At 35.9% G+C, this 10983-nt stretch overlaps 2 protein-coding genes across 2 annotated transcripts; one reads left to right on the top strand and one right to left on the bottom strand.

Annotated features, from left to right (window-relative positions):
- Positions 1 to 1572: 1572 nt before the first annotated feature.
- On the bottom strand, positions 1573 to 6478 carry LOC141834367 (uncharacterized). Its single transcript, XM_074721727.1, has 5 exons — positions 6012 to 6478; positions 5218 to 5648; positions 2802 to 4656; positions 2221 to 2427; positions 1573 to 2057 (listed from the first exon to the last, which is right to left on the bottom strand). The coding sequence occupies exons 2-5, from the start codon at positions 5547 to 5549 to the stop codon at positions 1743 to 1745; spliced, it is 2709 nt and encodes a 902-aa protein (XP_074577828.1). The 5' UTR covers positions 5550 to 5648; positions 6012 to 6478; the 3' UTR covers positions 1573 to 1742.
- Positions 6479 to 10023: 3545 nt separating this feature from the next.
- Positions 10024 to 10983, top strand: LOC141834369 (uncharacterized). The gene has a single exon (XM_074721729.1). The coding sequence runs from the start codon at positions 10024 to 10026 to the stop codon at positions 10981 to 10983; it is 960 nt and encodes a 319-aa protein (XP_074577830.1).

Raw genomic sequence — 10983 nt, forward strand, 5'->3', positions numbered from 1 at the left:
TAAATCCTCACCCACACCGATCGATCAACCTAAGCACAACACTGCACGATGAATACAAAGAAAGGTCAAGCCTCCAAGAAGAAGTTTTCTTCCGCATGAGGTAACTAGACTTACTATGCCACTTCTACTTAGATTTCTAAGTGCTTATAGTGTTCATTTTGTTCCTCATTGTGATTTTTGTAATTCTAACGTCTTTGTAGGGTAGAATAGTAGTTTCAGTAAATGATAGATTTAATTAATTGTCAATATTTGAATCAACCTAAATTTCATATGTAGCATGTTTATTTAATTCGTAGCAATAAATTTTTGTTTACAAGGGATTATTTAATATTATGAAAATCTTTCGTTGCCTATTCCTTTCATACAAATTCAATATTGGATGAGAATAAATTACCTTTTCCATTTCATGAACTAACTCAAAATGCATATGCCTGTTTTAGACTTTATGTATAGGACTAACTATTTCATTCTCTATCAGTTTCATTCGTATTAAAAGAGATGAGAAACATTTAGTGATACCTATATAATCATATGGTAACACAAATACATATAATATTTTTACATTTTAAATTAGTGGTACATGTATAACTATTTAGTAGCACTTTGATAACAAATTGATATTACCTACATAATCATCTTAGTAGCATCAACAAGTTTAAAAAAACAACAAAATAGTAGTTCTAGGATTTATATACAAATTTGCTTAAACTTCATGTGTGAATAAAGAAATCACTCTTCACAATGAGTGTCACACCTTCTAAACTATTGCCATTACGCCTTCAAATTATGAGTGCAAGGTATGTGCATTTACTCTTCTAACATTAGAATTATTCCTTTCATCAATTCATTCTAGAATTGTTAGATCAAGGAGAGACTATAAATACAATTTTTGTTCTTAAAAGTAACGATAAACAAATGTGTATACACATACAAGTTTGATAAATTTCATTTCCTAGTGACTATAAGACAACATGAGGAAAAACAAGAGTTAACGGACTAAAAGGGCTATAACCCATGGAAAAAACATGCCATCAATCTGGACAAAATTTAATAAATTGTAGTTCCACATGCAGGAAAAAGAATACATGTCTTGGACTGCTGCTCTGTTTCAGTTGCTCACATTTTTTTTTTGTTGACTACATCACCCAAATTTTATATAGCTTATAGTTAACTTCTTCATCACTTTCTCTTTGAAAGACTCTTCTTTTTGTTTTATCTAGCCTTGTAATCCTAACACTAGTTATTTACTTAAGTGGCTTCCCCACATGTTTGCAAGCAAATGATTCATGAAAAATTCAAACAAAATAACTGGACAAAGAAATAAATTAAAATGTTTTCCCTTTTAACTAGAACTTGCAGAATAAATCTAGTTTCTTTTTGTTTTATGGAACAAAAAGCTAAATGAATGTTTATCTCTACACAATAACTTTTATTTCAGTTGTAGCTGAATAGACAAAATTATGATCTATCTCTGCTCCTCAAAATCTTATTTCAAGAGGTAAAAGAACTGAATGAAATCAGATTAAATCTTATAGGATCTGTCTTCTGTACCATGAGGGGAAAAAAGACCTTTGCATTTATGGTGGAAAAGAAATTGAAGACATTTAGCAGGGAGAAGAGTATAGTTGGCAAAAAAAAAAAAGTTGATTGGATCATTAACCAAGTAAATCTACTATACAATAAATACTATAGAGATCCTAAGTGTCGAGAGGACTAATGGGGGGAGAAGACTTACTGCTGTTTCATTCCAGTGAAAATTCTTTCACTGTTCTAGGACTACAGGTGATGTCAAATGGCTTTGAAAGGCTATCTCTCAAGATAGAGATCTGGCCCTCCTTTGTAAGAACGTCTTCGTCAAGTTCCTCAATCTTCTTTTGTAGAGAACAAACTTCATAGTTAAGATGCATAATGCTCTCTTTTGAACTCTTTACTTCCTCCCACATATGGTTTCTCTCCTCGGTTACCTTCAATAACATATTCCGGGCAGCGGTTAGTTCTTTTGTGCACTCTTGATGGTCATTCTCAAGCTGTTTGATCTGTTCATCTTTCCGCATCAACTGTTTATGGATATTCAAACTAGTCAATAGATGGATTGTGAATTTTATGTGCAATCTCATAACTGTTATAATCGACAAGAAATCAGGGATTAGGTGCGGTATAAATACAAGATACATATTATAAAGAAATATAAGCCCAAAATCACTAAGAAATGAGCCATACCTTGAGCTCCATATTAGTTGTCTTGTGGGAAAGACTGGAGACTTCATCCTGCATCCTCTGAATCTCTGTCTGGAGGACATCATGCAGCCTTATTGAAGAAGCCAAATCTGCTTCTAGACGCTCAATTTCCAGTGCATTTGAGTGCAGCTTCTCCCTTAGTAATCTAGTCAAAATGACCTCTGACTTCAACCTGATCTCTAATTCATCCTATAAAAAGAAATACAGCATCAGTGACTGAGGATCTTAGCCATAACACTGACCACCTTTGCTCAAAGGAATTATAGTCAATGAATGCACATCTGTATCCACTTTGATATATATTACTAGTGTCATCTGGTTGAATAAAATGAACAGCAGTATCGACAATTAAGAGTTTAAGTGACATTGTGAACTGTCTAGCAAGTGTATTTGAATGCCAGTAGAATTTGTCGGGCACTAGACATAATGTATTCATGTAAAATTCTAGGATACTATTAGATCAAAAAAAAGGAGTCAAAATGGCTGATAAATACTTTATTTTAGGATTACAGAATGATATTTCTATAGCATATGCCATTGCTAAAGTAAAATTTGAATATTACCTTTGACTGCTTTGGCATGTCACCGTCTGAGCTTTGTGACTGGCATACCATTGCATATAAATCTGACTTCTCATCCAAGACTCCCACTATAGTTTGTAGGCTTGTTCTTAAATATTCCTGTCTTGCACGTAAACTCTGGCTTCTAATTCTGTATTCGACAAAAGGATAACTATGTTCAAATTGTTTGTACCTAAGGAGTTCTAATAGGTTGTCATTGAAGTGATTAAAGTCATTCACTAAGGACAAACTTTCTGTTTGCAAGCAATCTACTCGATCACGAAGCTCCTGATCCAGCTTAATTGATGAGAATTGGCCTCCATTTCCAACAGCTTGTAAACGATTCAATAAGGCAATGTTCTCTTGCCTGAGTGTCTCCAGTTCATACCGGCAAGTCTTTAACTCCTTCCTTAAATTTTGTTCAATACCTGTCAACCTTATCTGCTCCATCTGCAACCTATTTAACTGATCATTTCTTTCTGTCAAATTATTCTCAAAAGCATCACTATAACCTTGCCTCAAGCCATCAATAGTCCTTTCTTGCTCATTGCATGTTCTTTCAAAGCGCACAACCAGTCTTTGCAACTCTTTGTGCTCTCTTTCTTTCTCATTGAAGCATCTTTGGATACAATCCCGTTCCTTTTCGGTTGCATCTAAACGGTCCTTTTTCTCCAGCAAAGCTTTCTCAAGATTTTTATTCTCAGCTCCAAGTTTCTCCACATTGGCAGTTAGATTAGTTAATTCCATTTTTAAATTCAATTTCCTACTTTTATTAACACCATCAGTGCCTTTGAGTGAAGATATTTCCCTCTGATAAGAAACATTTTGCTCTGTTAGATGCACCACTTGTTCCTGTAGCCTCTGTTTTTCTAACTGAATCATCTCAAACTTCATCGACCAGTCACTTGAACTTCTCTCCAGGTCTTTCCTTAAATTAAATTGAAGTTGAAGCTTCTCCCTCTCGGACCTCCGACTTAGCCTTTTCAACTCTAATTTGGCTTGCCTTAAATGCCTTTTTGCGGCATATCGTTCTGCAAGTCTGCACTTTATTTGTGCTGAGAGGTCCAATGCCAAATACTTCCTGTCTTCTTGGATATCCCTAATAGTTTGGAAGAGTGAAGACACATGTGACTCACTTTTGTTAAGTTCTTCGAGGTCAAAATATTCCTCACTAAGGAGCTCAATCATCTTTTCAATGTCGTTCAATTTCTCAAGTAATTCTTCATCTGTATCTTGTTGATCAGAGCTATTGTCCATGATTCTTTTTTTGACAAAACAGTCATATTTTTCCAGGTCCTGAGCAAAAGAATCCATGTAAATATCCTCGACGGTTGCACTGCTTTCGGAGTCGTAATCTTGGAAATTCATGGATAATTTTCCAGGAAATGCATGCGATGATTTCTTGTTACCCTCTTTTGTGTGTCTCCATGAGGATGCAAGACCAGAATCATCTCTTATGCAATTTTGTTTGGAAAAGTCATGAAAGGAATCATTCGCCTCCCTCAATGAGTAAGTTCTTACATCCTCTTTATTGTACATAATTGAAGAAACTGCTGTAGATTGGACATCTTGCAACCTTACTGCACTTTGATATGCTCTATTATCTTCGGAGAAATCGATTCCAGATTCAGACAAACATTTTTCAGTTTGTTTCCCCGCTTTAACTTCCTGATTACCTCCATCAGTGTGCTGGTCAAGAAATGTATTCCTTTCTTGGAATCGCGATTGTTGAGACACATTGCATCTTGACAAAATCGGAGAGCAGCAGGGAGAATTTTCCGATGAAATTTCAGTATTCCTTGAAGAACCAGGAGAACCCTGTTTATGAACAGCATGGGAACACAAAGGTCGATGGCAGCTGAATCAGAAAGCAAGAAGAAGAATTAGAAATCATTACCACAAGAAGAAAAGACCCAAGCATCAACATTCAGCCGGAACTTTGTAGGCTGGTTCAGAAATTAACGACAGGAAGGTAAATGAACAATAGCTCATGAATGCATTAATCTCACATACACACATACAAGTATAAGTTGGAAGACCAGTAAGCTAACATAACCCTGATATTATAGATAGGTGAATCTCAACTCATAATATGTTGGAATATCTTCCAAACTTCACATGCTAACTTGTTTGGTGGGCAAAGATCAATCACAAGCATCAACTAACTACAAAGAGCATCAACCACTCACCTTTAAAACCTTTGAGACATGAAAGCTTTTACCTAAGATGCCATCAAGTAACTGTAGTAATTCATAACAATTTGTGCAAAAACAAACAAGAGAAATCAGTTCACAAACATGCAGCATATATGCCAATTCATTCATTGGGTTTATTATTATTTTTATTTCTGAGTAGTTTGCACTTGCATGTGGATCAAAGAACAGAATGAACACAGGAGTAATAGAGTTCTTGAACTTACTGCACTTGGCAACTAGATGCTTGATGTGGTGAGTTGCCGCAACTGGCTACTGGTCTGCACAGATCACTCAAAGAAACAAGGTTCCCCTCTCTGAAGTCGCCGTTCATGGTACCGGAAGAAAACGAACGGCTTCTTCGAATAGGTACTCGAGGTGAATCTTCATTTTCTGGATATCGACTGGGATCTTTCGCAATGTCTTTTACAGTCAGAGAACAATCACAGGCCTTCTCACTGCATCCCAACTTCTTGTCAGAACATAAAGGAGCTGTTTGTAGAGAGGTATCACTTGCATCCCTTGCCCCCAGAGATTTAAATGAAAAAAGCCTCTTCATTTACAAAGTTCTATTCGACTTCACTCTTGCAAAGCATAGAATTGTTTGCTTTAGGACTTCTCATTGACATTACTTTTCGATTCACTCCTCTTTCAGGTCCTAAAACATAAGAAAGGACAACAATCAGATCGAGTTTGAGGCAGCAGAAAAATAAACTACATAGGTAATTTTTATCTCTATTCATATTCATATTAGAGTCAATTTCATTCTTTCTTTATTCACTTTTCCAACACTAACAACTCTCGATCCAATTCACAGCCAATTCGATCTTCAACAAAGAAAAGAAGGGAAAAAGAAAGACTAATTCAAGCAAGCAAGCAAAAAGAGAATTCCTTTCATTCTGAAAAAAAGAAGGCAAACCAAAGAGAAAAACTAACCGCCTGCACAAAGAGCAAACTTTTAGAGAGGAACCGTTCTACTGCTTTTCGAATCACTCGGAGAGAGGAAAGCGAAGCGACTCACCGTTCAAGAGGGCCTCCGGCGATCTGGAACCGAAAGGAAATCGTAGAAGATGGAGAGGAAGAGGAGAAGTCGAATACGGAACTGCTCTCGAAGGATTGAAACGCCAGCCAAGGAAAGACGTCGCCGCCGCAACCACGAGCGAGCGAGAGAAGACCGAGGGAATTAACGGCGGCGTCGAGGATGCTGCCACCCAGATGATTCGGAACGGAACCAAGTGGGACGGTAATTACGAAAATGCCCCTCCTTTTTTTAAAATATATGGATTAGGTACTAATTAAGCGGATTTAAAAACTAAATTTTAAATTCTAGGGAGTTAGGTGCTAAATGATTCGACCAAGTCTTAAACAAATCACACCTAACCCAACACACGACGCACACCTAAACCGGACCGAGTCCAATTGAGGTATGTTTATTTCATGATTTAATATTTTTTTATTTCACATATAGTTATGTCTTTGTTAGTTTTAAAGGGGGCTAAGATTATCATAAAAGTGCTTGTAATTGTTGAAATTACATATACTTTTGGGAGGGGAGGAGGGGCTTTAGGTATATTATGGTTAGTGTTTGGTTTGTTCTACCCACATCACTCAACATCCAATCAATATTGCAAATGAATTGATTACTAGGAACACAAACCCTAAAAAGCCCTTACAATTTTTTGAAAATATTTTATGTGGTTTATACATATTTGGAAATTGAGTTTAGATGAAAGTGTTGATTAAAGATGAAAAGGAGGCATACAAATAGGAACAAAGAAGGGTTGAGGAGTCCACAAAGAGAGTGTGACATTTTAGGTCAAACGTACCAATGAGACTGTTAGTTTGTATCACATCATGGCCTATTGAATATCATAGTCTCATAAATAGGCTTTGTATTGTTTCCCATTTTGTGATTATTATTTGTCAACCGAAATGCCACCTCGGGTGGTATAACCTCTCGCTTTTGAGGACATGTCATTCGTCGTTGATAACTCAAGAGGATAGCTCACTATCGGTTTGGCCACCATGAAAGTGTGTAAACCTATGTAAACGAGAAATAAGGGGAGGAACGTAAACTACGCGCGAAGAGAAATAGAAAGGAGTTGCCAATGCTCAATGAGGAGGAGAAAGGGAAGGAGTAGAGGAGAGGAGGCGATGGCAACGATTGAGTGTGAAGAGGAGGAAGAAAAGGAGGTGGCGGTTGCGAGTGAAGAGGATAGAGAGTTAACCTATCGACACCAACTCTAGAGAAGAAGAGGAGCAAAGAAAAAGGAGGTGTTGGGTACAATGGGCAAACTATAAGACATATAATCTCACAAGTTACTATATTTTACAAAAGACATAGATCCATTACAAACATAAACTTTCTTCAAATGATGATTAATCTATTATATTTTCTCATAATTTCTTTTGCAATAAACATTTAATTTATTATAACATCATGATAATAATATCACAATGTTATAATGTCATCACATAGCTCTCCACCAATTAGTTATGACATATTATTCCGACACTATCTTTGTCCTAACAATCTTTTTCTTAGGTCAAAATCTACTTACTAACTTGATACAACAAACAACGAATCATCACAAATTATCTACATCACAATAATTTTATATTTTAATTATTTCAATTTAGTTTTCTTAGTCTCCTAAATTAACTTGAATTATAGAAAATATTAAACTTTTTGCACATGCCTATTTTTTTTTAAAAAAATCACATTTAATATAACACAAAAACTAATTAAGTTAGCACCCATAAATCATTCATTAAAAAAAATCAACACGAGATAAATATGAAAATAAAAATAAAATAAAAATAAAAATAATTTCATTTTTTTATCGGTTAGTATGTATTTTTCATGCATATCCTTGTTGTTTTCTTCTTCTTCTTTATTCATTTTCCAATTTGAATAGACCTTTTACCTTCCTTCGGCTGTGTTGGACCACCCACATTATCTACTTTAGTTTTTAAAGGAACATATGTACCTAATTTTGGCCCAATACTCAATGGGATTTGTGTGTATATATCTTTATTATGTTTTAATTTTTTTTCTAAATAATTATTTATGATATATATTTTTATAATCCATATATTATTAAGTTTTTACGATCTGATTAATCCTGAATGTGTCTGGTCTGGTCTCATAAAAATTTTTCATTAATTACCAGAATAAATCTTATTCGAAAAGTACAGATGGATCATGATAAACGGTTCAGCGTCATAAAATTTTTAAACTCCCCAAGTATAATGTACTCTAGATGAAATTTGAATTCTCGTTGCTTAAGGAATCCGTCTCACCTCTTATCATCACATTATAATTATGGGGTGATATTATTTCTTATTTGCTTTTTAATTTCAAATAACCTAAATAAAAGATTCTTATTCTTTTGAAATAATCATTCCTGGTATCATTGTGAATATTTTAAAAGAATCATGATTTAATTATACAGTTGAATGATCCTGATTTAATGCAAAGTGAATGCAAGAAAGAGGAGTTATCGAATGAACAACATTGATCACCATCGATATGTTGATTATCAATATATTAATTGTTGCAATTGTTTCATTTTCGTATCAAATTTAGAAGGCAATAATATGCTTCTTCTTTTACCTCTTTTGGATTGTTTTTGCCCCGAGTCTCATCTTCTAGGGCCGTTAGCGAGTTGGCTAACTCATCGATAACCCGTCGCGGTGAAATTATGGATCGATAACATGGCTTAAGTGTTGCTCGACTAGTCAGCACATCCTTTGGGATGGTCAAGATGCCTTTTAGGTAATTGTTTCCGGCAAGGTTAACATGAGGGTTAGATGTTCTTTTGACGATTATACTTTGCTTATAATTATCGATAATTGTCTTTAAAATGTAATGACTTTTGTCTAGAAATATGAGAGATCTTCGCACTAAATAACTTGTTTGGTGCTATCTTAATTTGAGTTAGGTCTATTGGCTTTGCCAAAGGACAAGCCTTAGTTCAAAGTCCTAATTCATCATTTCTTTCCGTAGTTTAGGCACTCAATGACACCCAAATTGCTATTATGTTCGTACTCTAAATTAGCTGAATGAACTTATGAGGTGATAATCTTTGAAAAAAATATCAAATTTGCAAAAAAAAAATAGTAAAAAATTAAAAATTATCGATCAAATATAACTTCGATTAATAAAATTTTATCGAGCAAATGTAATTTGACAAGTAAAAATTAAAATTTATTATAATAAATATTTTTAAATATGTACGGACAAAACCCATATATTTTTATAATAAATTACTAATTATATTTTATTTAATAAATATATATATATATATATATTTTTTTTTAATGACCCACATTTCATAATATTATTTTTTATTTTTTATTTAATATCTCTATTTCATAATATTATTTTTTATTTTTTATTTAATATCTCTACGGTGCCATCCACATTTCTAATTTTAAAAGAAAATAACAATTTTAAAATTTCATTATCGCTCTTAAAATAAAAATCTCAAATCTCACGTCAATAATAATTCGACCTTGTTTTTTCAATTTTTTAATTTTATAAATCTCTCTAAAAATAAAGCACATCTTAACAAACATGATAAATCCCAATGAGTTCTATTGACTATCTTTAGGTGATCGGTTCAGTCCCAACTTTCACAAAAATTTTCCACCGACTATTCGATTAAGGTAAATCAAAAAATACACTAACGACCTTTCATTTCTATTAAAATCATTTATTTTATTAATTTTTCTTTGATTGCGTTGCTCATGATTAGAGGAAAATTCATATAAATACGTTGTAGTTGAGGATTATAAATCTCTCTAAAAATAAAGCACGTCTTAAAAAAAAAAAAATTTGACTATGACAGGATAAATTAAAAAATGCACGCAACGGTCAGCCGATGCCACCTTCTTTAATTGAAAAAAAAAAAAGCACACCTAGAGCCCTATAAGTAGGGATGACTCAGCATCATTTCGAAACTCAAATTTCCATTCCCCGCCTCTCCTCGTCGTCGCCGACGCACTAGGGTTAGAGTTTCTCGCCTCCGATGGAGCTCCCCTCTCTCCGATTGACCGTGGAGAAGGGCCCGAAGCAGGGGGCGACGTTCGAATCCAAGCCCGCGGCTGTCGCCCGCGTCGGCCGTATCGTCAAGGGAAACCACCTCGCCGTCCGCGACCCCGGCGTCTCCCAGAAGCACCTCACCTTCCAGTTCCAACGCGAAGCTTCCTCGTGGTCCGTCTCCGATCTCGGCACCTCCAACGGCACCCTCGTCAACGGTTTCCAGATCCCGCCCTCCTCTCCGTTCCCCGTCTCGGACGGCGACACCATCAAGATCGGCGAGTTCACTGTCATCTCTGTCAAGGTCCTCGCTTCGGAAGGGCGACGAGTGGGCGATCTCTGCGACGAAGAAGAGGAGAGGCGTGAGGTAGGTCGGAAGAGAAGGAGAGGGGCTCGGAACGGCGTGCCTTCCCTCCCGGTTGTAGAGGAGTCGGTAGCTGGTGTGACGAATGGGAATAAAGATCGAAAGGGCAGAGGAAGGCCGAAGAAGGGCACTTCTGCTTCTGCAAGTGTCAACAAAGATGAGGATTTGCAACCCCTGGTTGTGGAGCAGATCGTTGAAGTGGAGGTCCCTCTTGCAAACCCTAGGACAAGGGGTAGAAGGCCTGCTACAAGATCTACTTCTATAGCTTCTAAGGATGAAACTGAAGTGGTCAAGTCTCATGATTCCAAAGATGTTGAAGCAGAAAAGGTGGTGGTGGAAGGTGATGTTACTGAGAAAACAGCAAATTCTGGAGAAAGAGAAGAATTAGCAAAAGAGGAAGAAGAAGAAGAAGAAGAAGAAGAAGAAGTGGATTTGGACAAAATGACGTTGGGCCAGTGGTTTGCTCGAATGGAGAAGGTCTTGCCTCTGATGATCAATGACATGGCAGAGGAGGCTATTGCAAATTTGAGGGAGACAGCACAGCACTTTGATGAATTCATAGAGATGAGTTCCACTTCTCAATAA

The sequence above is a fragment of the Curcuma longa genome, chromosome 9 (assembly GCF_044706935.1).
Source record: "Curcuma longa cultivar G26 ecotype Majalengka, Jawa Barat chromosome 9, ITB_CL_G26_1.1, whole genome shotgun sequence".
Lineage (NCBI taxonomy): Eukaryota > Viridiplantae > Streptophyta > Magnoliopsida > Zingiberales > Zingiberaceae > Curcuma > Curcuma longa.

What these genes read in the sequence shown, in the direction of transcription:
- LOC141834367 (XM_074721727.1), bottom strand. Translation starts at nt 5,549, where the DNA reads ATGAAGAGGCTTTTTTCATTTAAATCTCTGGGGGCAAGGGATGCAAGT. An exon ending in GCATCTAGTTGCCAAGTGCA is followed by an intron (nt 4,657 to 5,217) that starts GTAAGTTCAAGA and finishes TTTCTGATTCAG; the next exon opens with CTGCCATCGACCTTTGTGTT. An exon ending in CAACTAATATGGAGCTCAAG is followed by an intron (nt 2,058 to 2,220) that starts GTATGGCTCATT and finishes ATCCATAAACAG; the next exon opens with TTGATGCGGAAAGATGAACA.
- LOC141834369 (XM_074721729.1), top strand. Translation starts at nt 10,024, where the DNA reads ATGGAGCTCCCCTCTCTCCGATTGACCGTGGAGAAGGGCCCGAAGCAG.